Source organism: Doryrhamphus excisus, linkage group LG13 (genome assembly GCF_037039965.1).
Source record: "Doryrhamphus excisus strain RoL-2023G ecotype Guam linkage group LG13, RoL_Dexc_Guam_v1.1, whole genome shotgun sequence".
Classification (NCBI taxonomy): Eukaryota; Metazoa; Chordata; class Actinopteri; order Syngnathiformes; family Syngnathidae; genus Doryrhamphus; species Doryrhamphus excisus.
Window position 1 is genome coordinate 16,182,160 of NC_136369.1, and position 24,656 is coordinate 16,206,815.

Genomic DNA, 24,656 nt, shown 5'->3' on the forward strand with positions numbered 1-24,656 from the left:
CATTGACGTCACATCGCGTTGCATCCTGGGTAATTTGAGTGTGAGTAGTAAGCCGATGATACATACTCAACATTTCTGGCGAATGCAGTATGCATAACTTCTTGCATACTCAAAAATCGCATACTGCCATGGAGACACACTGCATACTCAAAAAGTTAGTACGAGTAGTTGGTAAGTATACGGTTTTGAACACAGCCTTAGAGTCATTATTCGGTCATTCTTTAAAGTCAGACATTTCTGTAAAAACAAATACGTAAAACTAAATTTAAGAGGGGCTGCACGGCGTTCGAGTGGTTAGCATGCAGACCTCACAGCTAGGAGACCCGAGTTCAATTCCACCCTTGGCCATCTCTGTGTGGAGTTTGCATGTTCTCCCCGTGCATGCGTGGGTTTTCTCTGGGTACTCCGGTTTCCTCCCACATTCCAAAAACATGCTAGGTTAATTGGCGACTCCAAGGTATGAATGTGAGTGTGAATGGTTGTTTGTCTATATGTGCCCTGTGATTGGCTGGCGACCAAAAATAAATAAATAAAAAAAAATGAAAATAAAAAATACAAACAAAAAATGTAAGAGTTCCAGCATTATCATGCAAGACACATATATGAATTCATTTAACAGGGGGGGGGTACTGTTTTAATGCCACTTTAATATAGTGATTCACATTTGTGTTCACAGACTTTGGCCACCACCAACTTTACCTTATTTTCTTTAGGGAAAATTGGTTTTAAAGTAAGAACAACTTGACAGTTGACCAGAATCCACGGATGGACCATCCTCCCAGGCTGCCTTTTAAATTCTTTATGACTATTACCGGCTTTCCGGGAGCACCTGGAGGCTCTTAATGAGACAGCAGAGACTCTGGAACCACATTATTACTCTGTGCTTCTCATTTTGGCCCCATGTTTACTCCTTCATTGGTCTTGTCTGAATAACTATCCAGGCAACAGGCAACTTTGCACCATTTTACTGACGGCCACACCACACCAGATAATGTCTTTTTTTTTCAGCTATAATGGGACGCCATCCACCCCCAAAAGTAGAACAATAAGCCTCCTTTGTTTAAACAGCTAGAGGTGTTGTAAGCAATTACCACACCAGAGAGATAGACACATTTGCTAATTATACCTTTTTTTTCCCCACATTGACATCCTCTCCATCAACGTGGGGGGGGGGGGGGGGCGACATGGCCCTACAGCTAACGTCGCTGTGACTATAAATTATTGTGGTCATAGACACGAGTTACCCTTGCTGTCTCCGTGGTTGCAACTCATTTGTGAGCCGAGCGAGACGTAGCCCTGCCATGACAAGGCATCTTGCGTAACATGACAACCTCGAGCCCGTTGCTATTTCCCGGGTATGAAATAACTAGAAGGGGGGGAGAGAGGGACAGGAGACCCCAGCTTAAGAATCCAAGTGGAAATAAGGACTTTAAAAAAAAAAAGGATAGCGACTCCGTCATGCAAAATGGCACAGTGTGGAAAGCGTTTTCGTGTAGCTTATTCACCGTAAAGTAAGAGCAACAACTAGTGGGAGCTTAAATTGGACTCTTTGCATACAGTGGAACCTTCAATGGGGAACATAAACAATTCTGACCTACAATCTGTTCACAATGCAAATCATGGAAATAGTCACAATTCATTCCAGGGTCAAATTGTCACCATTATATGGTCTGTACAAGTGTAAAAAGAAGTTAACCACAATTAAAACCATTCATTCATTTTCTGCCGCTTATCCTCACAAGGATCCCAGCTGTCTTCGGGCGAGAGGCGGGGTACACCCTGGACTGGTCGCCAGCCAATCACAGAGCACATATAGACAAACAACCATTCACACTCACATTCATACCTATGGACAATTTGGAGTCGCCAATTAACCTAGCATGTTTTTGGAATGTGGGAGGAAACCGGAGTACCCGGAGAAAACCCACACAGAGATGGCCGAGGGTGGAATCGAACTCGGGCCTCCGAGCTGTGAGGCCTGCAGATGTTCATTTGCTGTCAAAACCCACACATGCACGGGGAGAACATGCAAAAATATGTTATGATGTCAACGGCTTCTATTTTTGATTTTTTTACATCTACCGCGTGATGTTATTTTATGACATTATTATTAGTAGTGTTATGAAATATACAAACAAATACCAATATGAGTTCGAAATCCAAAACTATTTTAAATTTTTTTCCCATAATGCGTTGCATCCAAGCAAAGCATTTATTGGTGCCTGCTGGGGTGCTGCAATGATGTCAGCTTGGCTCCTCTGGCGCCCAATGGTGGACAGAGGCAGTATTGCAGCACCATCCATCTATTTTCTATGCCACTAAATTCTTTGCACAGATGAAATGCGTGATATGAAAAAGTTAAAACACTTGTTTTAAGTATACCTTTTGAGTGTTAAGTTGTTGTGTGATGAATTTAGCATTAAAGTGTAAAGATATGAAATATATATTTTACAGAAGTTTTTAAAAAACTTTGATATTTTGTTGTTAGGGTCAACTGTGTTGTTTTTATTGCACTTGAATTCATTTTTCCTTTCTCCAAAATGTGCATATGGACCCGAGATTCCATCCAATAATCAGTTAACCCCCTTCCTGCACCACCTGAATGTTTTCCTTCTGGAATTGAGTGCATTCCGGAGTGCCTCCTGAGTCCCAGACTCTAATTTGGCTTGAATTGTGAGAATTGATGATGAGCCAGTCGCATGCAAATGGAAAAAGCTGGGAGCACTAAACAATAAACATAAAGCACCTTGCTAGCCTCTGGGAAGAGCGATGCACCGCTATCAATCTTACTGCTATTGCTCTCGCCGTGGTGAAAGTAGTCGCCTTTCGTGAGCAGTGGCGGTGCTAAGGTGCAATCTTACAGTAAAGATTGAAAGCCATGGGTGTGTTGCTGACTGTAAAAAAAAAAAAAAAAAAAAAAAAAAGCAGCATTGACTTAATCACATCGAACAATGCGGTTATGGCGACCTGAGATGAATATAAATGAGCATAGGGAGTTTTAAACCGGGAAGTATGCTCGTCAACCTTCATATGCGTCCTTCACTTTTGCACCTTTGCACGGTTTGCATGGTGCATTCACACACACCCCCCTGCAGAGTTTTTTTTTTTTTTTTCATTATTCATGTTTCAAATTGAATATGAATTCCTGTTAGGCACCATCCTAAATAAACCCGCTGGCATTCCAAGATAGAAGGAGAAATGTCTTGTCACTTTACCATTTACGGGGCTTTTATTGTTGATGAATTTGCACTAATTTATGGTGACTTCAACACCTCCACCGCAACGCACAAAGAAAATCAAAACTGGCAACGGCCAAGCCTCACAGTTTGGAATTTAAAGCTCCAACTGCCTGTTTGGAAAAACACTGAAAAGCATCTTATGGAATAGTCAGGTAAATTTTTCAAGATAGGAGCAAAATTCTGTTATTATTCCATTTATTCAGAAGTTATGGTAATTTCCATTCCTTTAGGACCTCCACTGAAACACACTATAGATTTGTGTCTCCTCCTTGTTAACGCCGGCAAAGAAAATCTAAATTGGTAATTCCCATGTAAGAATTTAAAGCTCACACTGCTCTTTTTTTTTATTCCCAATAGTATTTAACATATAACAAATTAGAAATAGTCAAGTTTAAGACGCAGCTCCAACAGAATGAGAAGTAATCCCTTTTTATTACTGTGGCGCTCCCAAACCGGAATGATTAAAAGGGAGGGGACACACAATCATCCGTCACACCATCGTTTTTTTTTTTTTTTTTTTTTTTGCATTTTCTTGTCGCCGTGAGATTAAATGTTGCCATGGTGGAAAAATCACAGCAAAAAAAAAAAAGACAACAGACAACAGAAAAACTTGCAGTCGTCGATTGGAGGCTGAGAAGTAAATGGATTTGCAATGTAATTCCAATTCCCAAGATCTCTTCCTTACAACGTCTGCTCTTTGTGCCGCACCAAAGTCAATACGCTGAAGGTTGTCAGATCATTCCCGCTAAATTATTCAGGAAAGGAATCGAAACGGTTTCGCAGTTTTCCATTCATCTACAATAGGCTTCTATTTGCATATAGGTAAAAAGTGTACACATTATGTCATGAATAATATGTGTTATTATTGTGTGTGTATGAATTTGCATGTATACACTGTGGATCGACAACATAATGAATGGAGAACATGGAAGCTGATTTTGACCGTTTTTGATCGTATTTAGACTGCAGAACCACTTGAGTTCAGATGATCGACTATTTGCATTTAACACACGTATTTTATTTTGTGCTGAATTATTGCAATGCTAACTTGGTGTCCCTATTGTTCAGTGAATTATATTATGAATAAATATAACGCTGAAGTGCCCAAAATGCATCCTGGTGGCCATTTACGGCCCACATCTGTTTTTTTGTTGTTTTTTTATTGGCCTGCGGCACATTTAAACTACTAAAAAAAAATAGCAAATACAAACAGCAACAATTGAAAAATCTGCAGTAATTTTACAAGTATAAAGTCAAAATATTAATTGGAAAAAGTTCTAATGTAACAAGAAAAACTATGTTATATTATGAACAAAAATCATTTCAGTAGCATAAAGTTGAAATATTCAAGAAATAATGTTTCAAGTTGTAATATTATGAGAAACAAACAAAACAATAAAGTTGTAATTTTTAGAAAAAGGATAAAGTCCACATTTTATGGCAATATAGTCATAATTATGAAGAGAAAAATTCCAAGAAAAAAGTTGAAATATTTACAAAAGTACATGCAAAGACAGCTTAATTTAAAAAATAAAAAATAAAAATATTTACAAAAATGTAACTTTAGTACCATCCATATTTGATGCCGCTTGATGCTGGAGCCTATCCCAGCTGTCTTTGGGCCAGAGGCAGGGTACACCCTGGACTGGTCGCCAGTCAATTAAAATTAGTATCATAGTATTAAATTGTATGAATTGTATGAAAAGTAAAAATATTTTGGAAAGTGGTAATTTACCAAGTTTATTAAGAAGAAAGTTTTGGAACGCTGAAAAACAACATTGAAAATGGGAAAAAAAAGATTGACGTTTGTACAATAATACACTTTTTTGCCAATATCTAAAGCTGAGAAACGGTTTTCTTTTTTAAGTATATTTAACATCTGAACAAATCTTGATTTGTTGTTTTACAAAAAATCTAAGTCCTTTCATTTTTCAGCAAAAACTTTGGGCACATAAAATAAAGCAAATACATCGAAAAGAATGACATGCAACCTGCCATTCAAATGTCGTATACGATAGAAGTTTGGATATTCATGACAAAATACAATTTTTATTTAAGGCATCATTTCCAATTTTCTTTAACGTATTGTGAATTCCTTCTCTGCAGAGTCGGAAGCAAGACATCCCACGTGAGGAGCAAGGACCATCCATCAAGAATCTGGACTTTTGGCCCAAACTCATTACCCTCATGGTGTCGGTCATAGATGAAGACAGAACGGCCTATACACCAGTCATCAACCAGTATGTTACCCTACCATTCGTTTAGCATAACAATCGATTAATTCCAGAGTTAATGAATTTGGTCACTTACACAGGAATATTTGTTGATTATTTGTGTCTGGAATTATTTTCTTTTTGAACATTCCAAAAACATGCTAGGTTAATTGACTCCAAATTGTCCATAGGTATGAATGTGAGTGTGAATGGTTGTTTGTCTATATGTGCCCTGTGATTGACTGGTGACCTGTCCAGGGTGTACCCCATGGATGGAATTTCTGCATCCTGAGTATATGATGATTACGATGACTTTTCAGACTTTGTTCCATATTTGGGTCAATCTGGTAGCGTGCTAGCTAAGAAGTATAACATGATGTCATTCTGCTCAAAACCCCATCATTTGTCAGAATCCTTAGTTATATCATTTAAAGCCTAAAAGGCTGAATTGGGGCGGCACGGTGGAATAGTGGTTAGCGCGCAGACCTCACGGCTAGGAGACCAGGGTTCAATTCCACCCTCGGCCATCTCTGTGTGGAGTTTGCATGTTCTCCCCGTGCATGCGTGGGTTTTATCCGGGTACTCCGGTTTCCTCCCACATTCCAAAAACATGCTAGGTTAATTGGCGACTCCAAATTGTCCATAGGTATGAATGTGAGTGTGAATGGTTGTTTGGCTGGCAACCAGTCCAGGGTGAACCGGGATAGGCTCCAGCATCCCCTGCGACCCTCGTGAGGAAAAAGCAGTAGAAAATGAATGAATGAAGGCTGAATTGAAATAGTTTTGATGTGAATGGTGAGCAGTACAATGACTCCATAACAAGGGATGGATGAGATACTAAATTAGTCATTTGAATTGTGAAAAATAGATATGTTCCCAACGTGTTTGTGTGCATCGGTTGCTGTAATCAAGCCCATTTCTTGATAAAAACAGACTAAGGGGGTTGCCCCAGCAGAAAACCAGATGAGGCGTATATTTTTTTACCAACATTGCTGGCCCCACTTATTCGTATTAGATATCCTCTCAGCCTTTTTATATTTGTTCATATTTTTAGCTCATTTCTTTTTGCCTCTTGCTGATTTACGACGCTCATTACGGCTGTTTATGCCCAGAGCTTCCTCTCCTCTACTGTCTAATGATAGAACTGCTTTATTCTTGTCTGTTTTCCCTACACTTTCCTCTGGTCAAGTTCCAGAATGATAACAAACCCCCTGCTGATCTTTTTGTGGTAAACCTAAAACCAGTATTGGTGCCGCTCAAATAATAGAAGGAAATATTTTCAGGGCCAAACCGTGAATAGACTGATCTTGTGAATTTATTTTGCAATAAGAAATTATACCATTGGAAGGATGCAAAGCCAAAAGATTAGAAGCTTCAGGGCCTATTCCTGAAAAAAAAAAATAAGCATCATGCACATCATTTGTTTACCTCACTGCATGCACAGGCACTCCAGATTTACATGTAATTGTATGCTTTACGTATAAGCGAGTGGGATAGACATGAAAGCGGGGAAGCCAATTGTTTTGGGATCTGTTTTTTTTTTATTTCCTTCAGTGAGCAAATCCGCCTTCTTTGAGTATATTCTGCACATCGTAGCAATTATGGTTACAGGAGAAATAATTCAGCATCGGAAAAGAACATAACATTTTCCAGATGAACTGACCTTTCTCCGGCTAATGCCTCGTCATCTGAAAATGTCCTCCCATCACTGTCTGATGCTACGGATAATTAAACCACTGACGTTTAACCTTTGACTGAAAAGCTACAGCATTCCTACGAGCAGACCGGTGAATCGGTTGTTCATCTCTTTTTTTTTACCTTCTTTATTTATGGAAATCGTAAAAAGATAAGGTTATTTCAAATATTTTCAAACTCATTATACATACTGTAACAAGTTGTTTTTAAAACTTTAATAACTAAACTTATGTGCCCTGTGATTGGCCGGCGACTAGTCCAGGGTGTACCACGCGTCTCGCCCGAAGACAGCTGGGATAGGCTCCAGCATCCCCCGCGGCCCTTGTGAGGATAAGCGGTAGTACCGGGGTACACCCTGGACTGGTCACCAGCCAATCACAGGGCACATATAGACAAACAACCATTCACACTCACATTCATACCTATGGACAATTTGGAGTCGCCAATTAACCTAGCATGTTTTTGGAATGTGGGAGGAAACCGGAGTACCCGGAGAAAACCCACACATGCACGGGGAGAACATGCAAACTCCACACAGAGATGGCCGAGGGTGGAATTGAACTCGGGTCTCCTAGCTGTGAGGCCTGTGCGCTAACCACCCAGTCACCGTGCAGCCCTTTTCAATCATACACGAGCAAAAGAGAATTCAACCGTACTGTACAATAAAACTAAAATAAAGTAAAATTTTTGCCTATCCCAGTTGTCTTTAGGGGAGACGCGGGGTACACCCTGGACTGGTGGCCAGCCAATCACAGGGCACATATAGACAAACAACCATTCACACTCACATTCATACCTATGGACAATTTGGAGTCGCCAATTAACCTAGCATGTTTTTGGAATGTGGGAGGAAACCGAAGTACCCGGAGAAAACCCACGCATGCACGGGGAGAACATGCAAACTCCACACAGAGATGGCCGAGGGTGGAATCGAACTCGGGTCTCCTAGCTGTGAGGCCATGTGCTAACATTTCATAGTTATTTATTTGTCCAGTAAGATTTGAAAATAAAGCTATTATTTTCTTACAGGCCAATTATTGTAATACAGAAAATACATAATTTTTACCACCAATTTTACTGTTTTTTGCACCATCTCTGTGTGGAGTTTGCATGTTCTCCCCGTGCATGCGTGGGTTTTCTCCGGGTACTCCGGTTTCCTCCCACATTCCAAAAACATGCTAGGTTAATTGGCGACTCCAAATTGTCCATAGGTATGAATGTGAGTGTGAATGGTTGTTTGTCTATATGTGCCCTGTGATTGGCTGGCGACCAGTCCAGGGTGTACGCCGCCTCTCGCCTGAAGACAGCTGGGATAGGCTCCAGCATACCCACGACACTCATGGGGATAAGTGGTATAAAAATGAATTAATAGACTTTAGTCAACCACAAATCGTGATAATGACCTAATTTTGAAAACCGTGATAGAAATTCAAATAACAAATTTTTGTAAGGCATATTTGAATAAACTTCCAGAATAATTTGAGTATCTAATTGCCGGGCAAAGTGTCCTGGTTTTCAGTAATCAAATTATGGTCACCCTACTTTTGTAGGGACTTAGAGTGAGGAGACTAGACTAGACTATGACTCGAGGAGACTCGTCAGTCAACTGAATTGGCATTTCTGTCAAACATTCATTCATTCATTCATTTTCTACCGCTTGTCGGATCAGGTTATAAGTTGTAGGCTTTTATTGTGAAAAAAAAGTTGGCATCTGGCTAGAAGTTATAGCCATTAGGGTCCAATATTGACCAAGGTTTAAGCCACAGCAAAGGTCCACATTATGAGACTTGCCAACCGTGTCTTGTCTCATGACCATTTAACTCGTTTCTCCACGATTCGGGCCTTAGCCATCAGGCCGCCCAGCGGTGCATGTCGTTACAGGGAAATGAATCTCAACGGAATGCATCTTCCATTTCCACCAGGTTTCCACAGGAGCTGAGCGTTGGCAAGATCAGTGCCGAGACCACATGGAATCTCTTTGCCCTGGACATGAAATACGCAATGGAAGGTGAGTCAATGCCGCTTTTAGTGAGTGACAGTAAACGACGATGAGAAGATGAGTACTATAACATTTGACATGGTCTAAGTGTAAATACGAGGTGGGCTCGTCACCTGGAGGCTAAGTATTTATTACTTGACATGCTCATTAGGTGTAGAGTGATACCGTGCAAAACGCCTCCATTTTTCACTTCCAAAGGAGCGGATCAGCTTTTCTCATCCACACTACCCACTGATTACACAATATTGATTCACACACTTTAACTTGAGATCCCAAACTGACAAAGGCCACATTAGAAGTGCTCATAAAAAATCCTGACACATTCTGTTACCAGAAAAATAGAATTTCCTTGTCAAAGATTAAAGTGGTGATCACATACTATATTTAAGTACTATATAAGGTAATCTGTCTTGAATGTGCAGGCTGCATCAAAAGGATAAATGCTTCAATTAAGGTCTCAATTCAATAAATTGCAGTGTTGTTTATAGTCGTCGGATGCATGATCTGCAAAAGACAATAACCGTGTGGGTCTTTAATTAAAGAGACACGTAAAAAACACTGGCATTAACAACTGTGGCTGTGTTTTTAAACACAAGATGGCAGTAACTGTATTATCAGTATTGTAAGTGGCTACATCTACCTCTGCATGCGCTTTAAAATGTCAGTTGTTTACTCAACAGCTGTATTAATGGGGTTGAGACTTTTTCTTCTTTGTTGGTGTTTGAAGCTATTTCATATGTTCAAAGTAGGAATCAAAAGTAGGAATCGGAATAAAAACATTTGAACGAGAATGTTAGTCGAGATTACCATCAAGGCTTGAGACTCGATGCCCAACCCTCGTTGCAAACAGGTTTTCTAATCTCTACGAAAATATTCCTACTTGGCGGAAATTCACTTACCACAAGCAGGTCTGGAAATCAATTCACCACGATAAACGAGGGATTGCTCTATTCTCAAACAACATAAATCCAGTAAGTAAACATAAGTCCGTAGCAGACCTTTGTGTTGAACATGGTGACCAATTAATTCCTTAATTAATCTTTACAAATTTGGTAAATTGTGTGGAATGTATTGATTATGTATACATTATTTAGTCACGACCAGCAGAGGTGCTATTGAATCAGTCTAAACTAGTTTTACAGGCTAAAGAAGAACAACTTAGATAGTCGGTACTCGGTGTGCAACTATTCTGGTGACCTACAGTACGGTCCGTAGATCGGTATTTGGGATATGATTTGGGATAATATTTATTATTATAAAATTCTTTTGAAAATGAAGCATGAAAACTAAATTGAATTGAGTTACAGCTGCAACATTAATCTCCGAAACATGATACCGTCATGAACAGGAGATCGGGACATCCCCTTTAAAATAAATAAAATCTATAAAAAAAAAAATTATAAAAATATTATAAAATAAATATAATATAATATAAAATTATAAAAAATAAAATAAATACATATAAAACTACATGAATATTTTACAATAAATATAAAATAAATAAATCTATAAATGAGCAAGGAAGTACATATTGTCATATTTAGTAGATTCTTGTCTTGAGTTTTTGTTTTTATCAAAGGCAACAAAGCCACCTAAGTAACAAATCTCATGGCTGCTTTCCTGCTGGAAGAGATGTTCTGTGTATAAATGTGGGTTTTCACTTCAATCCCAAATGCAAGCTCCTCCTGCTCCATCTTATTCCCCAAAATACAGCAGGCAAATACCTCCTACGGGTTAGTGAGCAAGCTGTTCCTGTTATGTTGGAGTCCTCTGGATCAAACCCCCACCAGGATATTCGTAGGTGGGTTTGTGAATGAACGTCCGGCAGTTTTGCACAATGTGTGGGGATTGATTCGATTTAACGTCCATTCTTATTTCCCATCTTCCTAAAAGTGGCATGGATGTGTTTTTTTTTCGTAGTTTTAAAGCATTCAGTATGGCGTCACACCACAGCACATGTCATACGCACGGACTCACACCTCCATTTGTCTTGCCTGTCTGATCCCTTCATGTCAAAGTCTGAATTTTTTTTGTGGACAAAATGTTTCCTAATATGTAGGGAACCATTTTCAAGAGGTCATGGGTGGAAGAAAAGACAAGACAGACCACGCACAGAACCAGAACCAGAACCAGGACCAGACAGATGACATGTAACATTAATATAACAACAATAACAATGATAATAATCAAATTAATCAAATAATCAAATTAATAATAGTTTCCAATTAAGGGTTAAATAAAATGATGTTCTGGATGTGTTCTTCTTTTTTGCACAAATGAAGGCAAAGAAGACTAATATTTTTCCTGACATGATGACAGAGCAGATGGGAAAAATGATCAAATTAGAAATCAATAATTGGCAGTATGTAATGTTGGGAATGCACAGAAGGGCTCATTGGTCCTCACGGGCACCAATAAACCTGCTGCTTCCTCGATTCCGCACAATCCCCAGGTTGCTATGGTAACCAAATACCAAATGACTGTGCTGCAAATTGCAGCTGCACAATACCACACACACACACACACACACGCATTATAGACGTGCATACATCAAAAGGAGCACCCTGTCAAAATGCATAAGCAATGCTTGCCGTTTTCATCTTCACACTGTCAATAATTTTGAAGGCATAGCATCGATTCATCCATGTTGGTCTTTTACGCTAATGGAAGTCATTCATAGGGAGAGCAGGGGGTTACATAAGTAGTCACGCAGGAAAAACCATCTAGGCGCTAAGTGAGACACCCTGGAGGAGGCTTTTCTTAGAAACCGCCATGTTTGTCTGTATGCTCACAGCTTCCGTATGCAGTGGGAAAAGATGAATGGGAATAAAGGAGGAATGTATGCATGTGCATGACTGTACATGCGCACGTGACTTCATTAAGTCTTCCATGCATCTTTTTGCTAGAGGCCTTTGGTAGTGGACGCGGATGAGGGGGGAAAAAAATGGTTGCCGCTAATATTAGCATGTTTGAATCTCTGAATGTGGGTGAGAGTGGAAGAGAGCGGAGATGGAAGAAGACAAAGATAGATGAGGGAGGGTGTGAAATAATGAATGAGCGCACCTCCCTGCGCTTCTTCAAATGTTTATTCTCCACCACTTCTGGCACATACTGTCATTTTTGGACATTTTCTTTTTTTTTTTTTTTACAGTGGTAACTCTAAAGTTGAACTACAGGGAGTAATATGCCTCAATAGCTGCAGAAAACCTCTCTAGCTGTGAGCTGGAGCCTACCCCAGTTTAAAATGTGTTTTGTCCATGACTGTTTCCCAGAGCACATGTGGCTCCAAGAAGCGCTCTTGTGTATTTTATCCACTTTTAACTTACTGTAAAACATAATAATACATAATACAACATGACAATATAACTACATCACATTAACACATTCACTACCAAAGACATAGTTATACATTTTATACATAAAAGACGTGATGACGCAAGAAGTCATTGCATACAATTTGCATATGACCTAACAGATGCTGTAGAAAAAAAACATAACCTCATAAGAGAGACAAAGTGAGTAAAATCACCATAATTGCATTTAGAACTACAAATAACCTTGATTGTTCATTCATTCATTTTCTACTGCTTATCCTCACAAGGGTCACGGGGGGTGCTGGAGCCTATCCCAGCTGGGGATAGGGTGGGTGGAATTGAACTCGGATCTCCTAGCTGTGAGGTCTGCGCGCTAACCACTCGTCCGCCGTGCAACCCGTAACATAAATTCAGTAGTTTTTTTTTTTATTATTCTAACACATTTGTAACAGGCATTACCTGAGACAGCTATGACAAGGGGGGACTTATGTGACCATTGTCCTTGGGCAAAGATAATATTATGCAATTTTTTTTCTCATAATTTTACATATTTTTACATATTTTTTTAAATTTTTTATAGTCATGAATTTACAAATAAAAAAGTTATTTTATTCTCGTAAATTGAGGACATTTTCCTCATGAATTTACAACTTTAAACTTTCAAATTAAAGAAAATGTCAGGTTATTTTTACCTTCATCGAAGACGTGACTGTCGCAATGTAGCGATGAGTGTGATGGCCGAGGGTGGAATTGAACTCGGGTCTCCTAGCTGTGAGATCTGCGCGCTAACCACTCAACAACTTGATTGTTTTTTTTATTTTATTTGTTTTTACAATTTTTAACAAGTTTGATTAAAATTCAAATGTTTGAAAATTGTTATCAAACTAATCATAGTTAACTAATTAATTAATCATGATTAATCACCATTTGCAACAATGTGTGACTCAATACTTTTGACAGCCCTAATTTCGATATTTTATCTCAGCCAGCGCCTCTCAAAGTCTAGACAACGTAATAATTCGATCTGGACTCAGCTTCAACCTCCACCCTTATCTTGCAGTTAAGGCGACTTGCTTCATTCATCACACAACGTTCTCCCATCTCACACCGACAGGTACTGTGAATGACTGCGTCCGAATGAGTACTACTTTAAATAAGATTAAGAAACATTTAGATTTTAGATCCCGGTCGGTAAAACAAGGGGAGATCGACCCCGGTGGCAATGCATGCGTGATTCATGGATGCTCTCGTAGCTGACTGTGAACCGGCGGCTGGTGACTGCTTTGGGGCGAGGCGGACCTCTCAGCAAGGAGCACTTGCTGCTGCTCAGTAAGAACAGAAACTACAGAACATTACGTGTTTTGTCCAAAAATTCCAGAAAACGTCAATAGATTTGTCGCCAAGTGGTTTTGGAACGTCGCCATATTTTAGTTGGGAGCACAGTTTGTAACCTTAACTGATGCAGCAGTTTGTGTTCTTTCTTCAGTGCTAGAGCATGACTAGTTTGTTGGAGAAAAGTATTCCTATTGTCCATTGATTGTATTGGTTTGTTTTTTTTGGGAATGTTGTGTAGTTCTGCTACTTTAAAATCAATGGATGTCTACCATACAGAAAAGAATCTGGTTTGTTTATCGGAAGGAGACCTCAACTGGACTTTGGAGTAGTTTTTAAAACTACTATAAACATTCATTCATTCATTTTCTACCGCTTTTCCTCACGAGGGTCACCCTGGACTGGTCAGCCAATCACAGGGCACATATAGACAAACAACCATTCACACTCACATTCATACCTATGGACAATTAACCTAGTCGCCAATTAACCTAGCATGTTTTTGGAATGTGGGAGGAAACCGGAGTACCCGGAGAAAACCCACGCATCCACACAGAGATGGCTGAGTGTGGAATTGAACCCTGGTCTCCTAGCTGTGAGGTCTGTGCGCTAACCACTAGTCCACCGTGCCACCAGACTATAACCATGATAAAGCTATTGTATAGATGTTTAAATAGCCAACACTGAAGCGTACCCTACAAGAGCCCAAAACTCCAGCAGAACATTAACTCATATTCCGTCTTTGGAAACAGCTTCATTAAACATAAATGAATTACGTATTTCCGTAGTTACTGTTGCTTGAATTTACCAGCCCGCTGTCGCTATACTTCATTGCAGCTTTCATTCTAATAGAGTACACTTCATCCTTTGTGGATGATGCATGTATTTTCTTCCGGATGTATGCACTGAATGTAATAAAGTTGGTAAGTTGGTAGTTTGCTGTGTAGAATTATGTGAATCCTTACACAGTGAGTCAGGCGTATTGGGTTTACCTGGTCATTACACCGGCAGATAGCATACATGGATGGATGCGCAGTCGTAAAAGTCATTAGCGGTATGACATATTTGCAGCTTCTGCCTGTGTGGGTAATGGCTAAAGGCTACTTTATGAACAATGCAATGAAAAAAAATACATTCCTGAATCCACATTTTTATTCCTATTTGCACCAAAATGTATGGTATATTCTATTGTGTTCTACTGCACTTCATCATTGTATACGCAGAATTTAAGTGCTAAGTTCCGTTAGAGTCGCTACGTCCCAGTGGGCGCTGTCAAGAAAAGATGACATCCTCACCGGGGATTCTGAGCTTACTCCTCCCTCAGGACAGTCAACACTGTTTACTACCAGCGGGGGCAGAGAAGAACGTTTGAAATCTCAGACTTAGTGACAAGCTGTGTTTTTGTTTACACACGTGCAGCACAATTCCAGGCAAAAATCGAGGTACACTATACATTTTTACATTTTAGCTGGTTTGCCATAGTTATCATTGTCAAAAACAAGGGCTTCAAACACGTTATCACGGTGGGACAGCGTGCAGTTACATCTAACAATGAAACCATATAAATGTAATATACTTTATACTATAAACCTTGCTATCCTACCTATATCAGTGTTCTCAGCGATTCCTCACACATAAACCTTTACAGGTGGAATACTGCATAGAGACTACAAAAAACATTATATACATTTTTACACTTTTGCTGGTATCATAATTATCATAGTCAAAAACAGGGGCTTCACGTTATCAAGGTGCGACACCGTGCAGTTATGTCTAACAATGAAACCATATAAATATATCACCTCATCATATTATGACACATTTGATTATTTTCATTTTGACTTTGTGTTGTTTTACCTAACAAGCTTACATTGCAGAACTCTATTAGCAGCGGGTATAAAACGGGAATATTGACAGAAAGACACACTCTATACCTTATACTATAAACCTTGCAATCCTACCTATATCAGTGTTCTCAGCGATTCCTCACATATAATCCCATAGAGACTACAAAAAAAAACCACTATACATTTTTACACTTTTGCTGGTATCATAATTATCATAGTCAAAAACAGGGGCTTCAAACACGTTAGTTATCAATGTGGGACACCGTGCAGTTACGTCTAACAATGAACCCATATAAATATATGACCTTATGATATTATGACACATTTCATTATTTTAATTTTTACTTTGTGTTGTTTTACCGAACAAACTTACATTGCCGAACTTGTCGATAAGCAGCGGGTGTAACATTGGAATATTAACAGAAGGACACACTCTATACCTTATACTATAAACCTTGCAATCTTACCTATATAAGTGTTCTCAGCGATTGCTCACACATAAACCTTTACATGGGGAATACTGCATAGAAACTACAAAAAAAACACTATACATTTTTACTGGTATCATAATTATCATAGTCAAAAACAGGGGCTTCAAACACGTGATCAAGGTGGGACACCGTGACACCTCATGATATTATGACACATTTGATCATTTTAATTTTGACTTTGTGTTGTTTTACCGAACAAACCTACATTGCAGAACTTGCAGCGGGTGTATATTGACAGAATGACACACTATATACCTTATACTATAAACCTTGCAATTCTACCTATGTTCAATGTTCTCAGCGATTCCTCACACATAAACCTTTACTTTGGAATACGGCATAGAGACTACAAAAAAACAAAACCTGCCCTTGTGTAGTCTTTGTTAAACATTAAAACCTGCACATATACAGCAAGCTGGTTTATTAATATATTAAATGCCAATCCACCCAAGAGAAGAGACCTCATGAGAATGGATTTACATAAGCAGTATGTATGAATATGCACCGGTTGTCCTTCAAAAGGGGCACATATGCAACGACTGGTCTCGGAAAACCATCTATTAAGTACTTAATGAGAAACAATGCAAGTTCCAGTAAGTCAATGAAGTGAATTTTAGGCAAGGATGTTGGTGTTAAAATATGAATGCGGCATTGGGTGTATTTTTAAACACACACAAAAAACCTTGTCGCTTACATTTGTGGCTGAAATTCATGGACATCAAACATTTAAAGCGCTTTTCTAAAAACGAAGATGATGACTCACTCGGAAGTCACGAAGCCTCTGTTTTGGTTTGTTTTTTTTTTACGCTGCTTCACTTGGCCTCGTTTCACTTGGATTCTCCCATCTATTCAAACCTCCTTGTTGGTACCACTGAATAGGAAGAGAGGTCCTGGTGTTCCAAGTCTGGGTGATTCCATTTTTATAAGAGGATATAGGTTTTTTTTGGTTTTTTTTTTGTCTCTTAAGCTGCTCTGAAAGACAAGGGCTTTTCAAGAACCGCCTTAACCTCTTTTGTCTTCATAAAATTTATTTTTTATTGATTTTTTTTTCTTTAACTTTTTAGTTGTCACATAAGCGTAAAAATACAGTCAGTTAACTATGTGAAAATATAAAAAAAACTTAATAAAAAGTGCAGTCTTAATCACACAAAGTAATGAAAAGTCATGAATTAATGTCATTTGATGTGCACTGAAGCACTTACTTAGGTCCTACTCTTGAGAATAAGTACCGCAAAAAAAATAATAATAATACCGCAAAAAAAGGCCAAAGAATAATCCTCTTCTTAAAGGGGAACTGCCCTTTTTAAAAATTTTCATTCACAATCCTTAAATCATGAACACATTTCGTTCCATTTTCTGTGCATTATAACACGACAAAACAAGTTAATATGAGCTAGCTTACAATACATATCATTGGAACACCCCTATTTTGACTATGAAGCCCGCTTGAAAAAAAAAACCCTCAAAGTTGCATCATTTGATATACGTACTTGCTGTGATCATGCATGAACACGTACACGGATAACATACGTGTAATAGTTGCAGTATCTAGCCATATTTTGATGATTTAAAACGCTACCGAAACTTCTTTTCTCAGCGCATTGATACACATACTTATGCTAGTTCCGTCAAAAACAGCAATGAATGATCACATCATGTATATGAAACGATGCTACGTTGTTTTTTTTAGAGGGCTTCATAGTCAAATTAGGTGTGTTTCAACGACATGCATTATTAGCTAGCTTATATTAACTTGTTTTCTCGTGTTTTTGGTCAAATTCTGAATTTGACATACAATTTCCAGAGCTTTCGATTTGAGATGCTTCAAGCTACCTTTAGGAGAGAGAGGCGGCTATACCCTGGACTGGTCACCAGCCAATCACAGGGCACATATAGACAAACAACCATTCACACTCACATTCATACCTATGGATAATTTAGAGACCCTAACATGCATGTTTTTGGAATATGGGAGGAAACCGGAGTACCCGGAGAAAACCCACACACGACGTGGGAGAACATGCAAAATCCACAGAAGTTTCGAACCCAGGTCTTCCCGTTCTCCTGAATGCGTGGCCAACATGCTTACTCCTCATGTACTTTTTCATCTGCTTACGTCATAATTTATCTTTATCTTTTCCGAACCGTTTCTATCATCTCCTACTAAATTGATAGAAATCAATATTGTCCACTCAAACCCACTTTTGAGTGCCTGCCAGTTGAATAGCCACACAGCCTTTGTAAAAACCTCCTTACATTTATGCTTAGTCAAAAGTAATTCAACCATGACAGTCGGGTGTGATCCCCAAAGAAAAGTAACTATAAGGAGTTGTCTCATCTCATTCATGCAGGAGATTGCAAAGCTTTCAGAAAGGTCGTCCAGTGTATCACCATGGGTTTTCTGACAAAAATGTCAAAATTCAAAGCCGGTGATATAAACTCCACCTTTAAACAGAAAAGCCACAATACACTTTTTTATTATTTATTACAACATCTCAGGGATTTCAGCCAAAACAGAGATGACATTTCCATCATGGAAGCAATGTGTCCACCGCATTTCTACCATCGTCTCCAATCTAACAAGCAACCCTGGATATTAATAGAATGCAATCACCATAGGTTCCAAATTTCCATTGCAACATAACGGTATGTGAATATTTTCTCACGGCTTTAAAGGAGAGTGGAGGAGAAAAGCTTAGCACTATTCATCAGGCTAAGCACTCAGGTTCTTATCAGGATTAAGACGTGACAGCCAGGGTACAACGAGCTGGATTCCAACCTGTCTTTGGAGTTAGCGTCAAGGCAGTGTGAGCAAATATAAGCATAAAAAAACAGATTAATTCCATCATATTGTTAGCGTCTTAGGCTCCATTTTTTGACACGCCACCGTGTGTCCACAGTGGAACCTCTGATGCACACGCCATTTTGTACGCTAGCCGGGAAATGTTAAGAAGCAAAAATGTTGGTGTACATTTTTGATGTAAACCAAAAAAATACATTAACTGAGGCGTATGCTAACTGAGGTTTCACTGTACCTCAGTGGAGCATCTTGGGCTCCATGTTGACACTCCACCGTGTGTCCACAGTGGAACCTCTGATGCACGCGCCAGTTTGTACGCTAGTTGGGAAATGTTCAGAAGCAAAAATGTTGGCGTACATTTTTGATGTAAACCAAAACAATACACTAACTGAGGCGTATGCTAACTGAGGTTTCACTGTACCTCAGTGGAGCGTCTTGGGCTCCATGTTGACACGCCACCGTGTGTCCACAGTGGAACCTCTGATGCACGCGCCATTTTGTACGTTAGCTGGGAAATGTTCAGAAGCAAAAATGTTGGCGTACATTTTCGATGTAAACCAAAAAAATACACTAACTGGGGCGTATGCTAACTGAGGTTTCACTGTACCTCAGTGGAGCATCTTGGGCTCCATGTTGACACGCCACCGTGTGTCCACAGTGGAACCTCTGATGCACGCGCCATTTTGTATGCTAGCCGGGAAATGTCCAGAAGCAAAAATGTTGGTGTGCATTTTCGATGTAAACCAAAAAAATACACTAACTGGGGCGTATGCTAACTGAGGTTTCACTGTACCTCAGTGGAGCATCTTGGGCTCCATGTTGACACGCCACCGTGTGTCCACAGTGGAACCTCTGATGCACGCGCCATTTTGTACGCTAGTTGGGAAATGTTCAGAGGAAAAAATTTTGGTGTACATTTTCAATGTAAACCAAAACAATACACTAACTGAGACATATGCTAACTGAGGTTCCACTACACATAAAACTGTGTTCCAAACAGCGCTTGGCAGCATTTGTGCGTATGTTGTGTGTTTCTGTCCCATCTTGTGCAATATTAAACCCCCCAAATCCTTCCACTTTCATTGCAGTCGATTGTAGAACAAAAATCATAGACTTATGGTGTAAGTGATATAATCAGACAGGCAACAAAGCTCGGGGATCATCATGCTAACACGCTGCTAAGGATGTTTTATAATGCACATGCCATTCTGTACGCCAGCCGGGAAATTTTCAGAGGCAAAATTTTGGCGTTCATTTTCAATGTAAACCAAAACAATACACTAACTGAGACATATGCTAACTGAGGTTCCACTACACATAGAAACTGTATTCCAAACAGCGCTTGGGAGCATTTGTGCGTATGTTGTGTGTTTCTGTCCCATCTTGCACAATATTAAATCCCCCAAATCCTTCCGGTTTCATTGTAGTCGATTGTAGAACAAAAATCATAGACTTATGGCGTAACTGTTATAATTAGATGAGCGACAGAGCTGGGGTATCATCATGCTAACACGCTGCTAAGGATGTTTTATAATGCACCTGCCATTTTGTACACTAGCAGGGAAATTTTGGTGTACATTTTCAATGTAAACCAAAACAATTCACTAACTGGGACATATGCTAACTGAGGTTCCACTGTACATAGAAACTGTATTCCAAACAGCGCTTGGGAGCATTTGTGCGTATGCTGTGTGTGACGAGCGACGGAGCTGGGGGATCATCATGCCATTTTGTACGCTAGCTGGGAAATTTTCAGAGGCTAAATTTTGGCGTACATTTTCAATGTAAACCAAAACAATACACTAACTGGGGCATATGCTAACTGAGGTTCCACTACACATAGAAACTGTATTCCAAACAGCGCTGTAGGAGTATTTGTGTGTTTCTGTCTCATCTTACACAATATTAAATCCCCCAAATCCTTCCAGTTTCATTCTAGTCCAGTGTAGAACTGTAGCGGTATTGGACGTTGTGCATATTACAGCAGTTTCTCAGGTCCATTTGAACATGTTTTATGTGTTTAGTAGATTAGTGTTTTCTGTCATACCTTTAGTGTGTCTTCAGTTTGCCTGTTTTTTGTACACCCGAGCTAATACATGTGTTTCTCTTTGAAATGATACCTCTGTCTACACAGGGAGCTTATCTTTGACTTTTCATTTACGCTTCATGCACTCGTGTGCCAGCACTGCTTTTATTGCATTTTTAATCTTGGGAGTCTTGACAGAGAATTTACTTCTTCTCAAACACCAGCCTACAGCAGCATTGTTTCATTTGCTGGGTGTTTTTTTTTTTTTTTTTTCGGTATTTTGTTTTTGTCTTACTGATGGTTTCATATACTGTTAAATAAAACATATCTTGATGTTCGCAGGAACATTAACCATGTTTTAGTTTCAGACAGAAAATTACCTCAGCATATCGTACTTCGTTACAAGGTGCATTATTAAAAAAAACAAAAAACCTTAAACTGTATTTTGGAAAGCAGGAAGTGAACAAATGTAACAGTTACTGATTGTAAAAGTACCAGATGTAGGGGTAGGATTTAATAAGCTTTGCTTCTTCCTACTCCTTTTGGACATGTGGAACTGTGAACTGATTATGTGATGCATTCAATTGTAATCTGATGCATGTTCAAATGAAATAAAACCATTATCATTACCATATATATAAGTTGCATTGGACTAAAAATCACATTTTGGGTTGGAATTTATTTTATAAAATCAAAGCCAAATATGTATCATCACGGTTTTTTAAAAATATATTCATTAATGCATCATGATGCATTGTAGTTGAAAACAACCTATTAGTCAAAAAGAAGATGCATTCAAAGACACGATGATGTAGTATTCTACACTGGTCATTAGGTGGTGGTAATTTTTGACTTGATCGCCAGAACAACAAGGTTTTATTGCAGGTTAGAATTATCTCATAATAGGCACCGTAATCAGTAACACATTCTACTGTTAAGAATCCTCGGTGTCACTTCCTGTCCGTCCCTTACTCCGCTCCCCTAGCACTGAACCTTGGTAGTAATACAGCAACATACGAGTCTTATTTATGTCAAAATAAATAACAAATTTTTTGTTATTTGGTCTATTGTGTTGAGTAATACAAGTCTAAGGGTGACTATAGGGGTGTTGTTTCATGTCAAGAGGGCTCTAATAATGTTAAAACCGTATTTAGAATGATCTAACCGTAATTACTATGATCTAACTATGGAAATATTTGCCTCATAAAGAAGGAATACATTCGCTTATCAAAAAATTGCCACTTTCTTATGAATTGGGGACGCTATGGAGAATGTTTAATTGTTCCAAAACGTCTAAAAAGTGAGGTGGCTCACAAGCGTTGTCAGCCAAACTAAACGAAATCCAATCCACTTTATCTCGAGTTTCTTCTTTGGAGTCATGCAAGGGCTTTGAGAAGGGAAGCTGGATGCGTTTGCAGGCTTGCTCTTTTTTTTAATTTTTCTAATGCCTTCAATAACTGGAGGCTGTTGGCATAATTGCGCTTGTGAAGATTTGGTGTCAAAGCAAAACAGAGCTACCTTATTGATATTCCTGCGTATTTCTGTCTTTTTGAGTCATTCAAATAAAAAAGGCAGAATGCTTTTTAATCATTCTAAGTGTTGAAAGTGTGATACCGCGGCGCTACCATGAAATTATTATTATCCTTACAACTTAGGCAACAACTGTTTGTGCTAACTGCTTCCTTTCTTGTGTTTTTTAATCTGCATTCCAGAACACGATAAGCACCGCTTATGCAAAAGCACCGAATACATGAATCTCCACTTCAAAGTCAAATGGTTCCATAATGAGTACGTGCGTGAATTGCCGGCCTTCAAGGGGGTTCCGCCGGAGTATTCTCTGTAAGTAATCTGCAACGTCCGCATCCAAACACACACCTATCTGACATATCATCACATGAATGGAATGATGTCAATTTTGATGCATTTTCGATGCACAACACCCACTCTAACTTTAGGGTGTTTAGCTATGACATTTGGTATACACCTTTAAGGGACTGACAAACATGAATCTATAATTTCAGCAAGATTGGTTGAAAAATATGTCTTGCAGGGTCACAGACGGTCTAATAAGTACACAATTTTTGGGCTTCTGTTTACAATATTTTGACTGCAAGTCTTCTAAAGCATTGTCATTTTTCACACGACTCTGTTGTTGTTAATCAACGAGAAGATTTTGCTCCAGTTAATTAAGAGACCACTTCAAGGCAGCGCGGAAAATTGCCACATCCATTCAATGCGTTATGTGTTTGTGCGTTGACAGCGAGTCAAACAAATATTTCACTGCACCTGATTTATCGCCGTGGCTCCACAACTGTGGCCGACGCAACATTGTCTGCAAGTAAATATTGTGGAGAAAGTATGGTATAAATTAAATTGTGTGTCACCGTTCAAGGGGACAGAAAAAGGGAGACATGCAAAGACTTTAAAGTAACCCATTCTGGAGTAACACACTCAGTAGCAAAATATTAAATACTGTATAAAACTAGGAATTCAACTAAAGGGACAATAGGCAAGCTTTATTTATATCCATCTATTTCCATACCTATGGACAATTTGACGCCCAAACGGTGGCCACTGCTCCACCGTGCAGCCCTTTTATTTATATTGTGGCAGCAAAACAGGACAAAGGTCACATAAGTCATTTTCATAGCTGTCACAAGCAATGCCTGTAACATAAGTTCATTCATTCATTTTCTACCGCTTATCCTCACAAGGGTTGCGGGGGTTGCTGGAGCCTATCCCAGCTGTCTTCAAGCGGGTACACCCTGGACTGGTGGCCAGCCAATCACAGGGCACATATAGACAAACAACCATTCACACTCACATTCATACCTATGGACAATTTGGAGTCGCTAATTAACCTAGCATGTTTTTGGAATGTGGGAGGAAAAACCGGAGTACCTGGAGAAAACCCACGCATGCAAACTCCACACAGAGATAGCCGAGGGTGGGATTGAACTCAGGTCTCCTAGCTGTGAGGTCTGTGCGCTAACCACTCAACCGCCATCCAGCCCGTAACATAAATTTACTAGTTTTTTTTTTTTTTTTATTCTAACACATTTGCAACAGGCATTACCTGAGACAGCTATGACAAGGGGGGACTTATGTGACCATTTTCCTTGGGCAAAAATAATATTATGCAATTTTTTTTCTCATAATTTTACGAGAATAGTCATGAATTTAGAAGTACAAAAGTTGTTTTATTCTTGTAAACTGAAGTCGTTTTCTTCATGAATTTACAACTTTAAACTTTCAAATCAAAGAACATTTAAGGTTATTTTTACCTTCATCGAAGACGTGATTTTAAATTCCAAAATCAAAATCAACAAACAGCTTTACAGATGCCACATCCGCTCTTCAGGTGCCGCGTGTTATTATAATACGTCTACACTGGCTGTGGCGGTATCACTCAGTAAACACTGCTATTAACACCTGCGGCTGTAGGCAACCTCTTGAGGTCGTTTTTGTAAACTCCCCAAGATGGCGTTTGGAGAATCATGAGTGGTCATCATCTACCAGCGTTATCTACCGCTGTATGCGCTTTAAAATGTTGGGACTGCTATTCAGCTGTTGGTGTATACACCCGCCATACTGTTGTTTACATCTGATTGAGCAGATATACGTATATATACCATGCGCTCAGACATCCACATTGTCAATTCCACTTTTTCAGGCACTCCAAATCATTATAAAGTAAAAA

General features: G+C 39.2%; 1 protein-coding gene across 5 annotated transcripts in view; it reads left to right on the forward strand.

Moving 5' to 3' along the window:
* Positions 1–24,656, forward strand: part of unc13c (unc-13 homolog C (C. elegans)) — a 140,649-nt gene that overhangs the window by 83,785 nt on the left and 32,208 nt on the right. For all 5 annotated transcript variants that reach the window (XM_058089739.2, XM_058089740.2, XM_058089741.2 and 2 more), the window contains 3 exons: positions 5,346–5,479; positions 9,070–9,155; positions 22,669–22,795. In XM_058089739.2, coding sequence (XP_057945722.2) covers positions 5,346–5,479; positions 9,070–9,155; positions 22,669–22,795 — 347 coding nt within the window. The remainder of the gene's footprint in view (positions 1–5,345; positions 5,480–9,069; positions 9,156–22,668; positions 22,796–24,656) is intronic.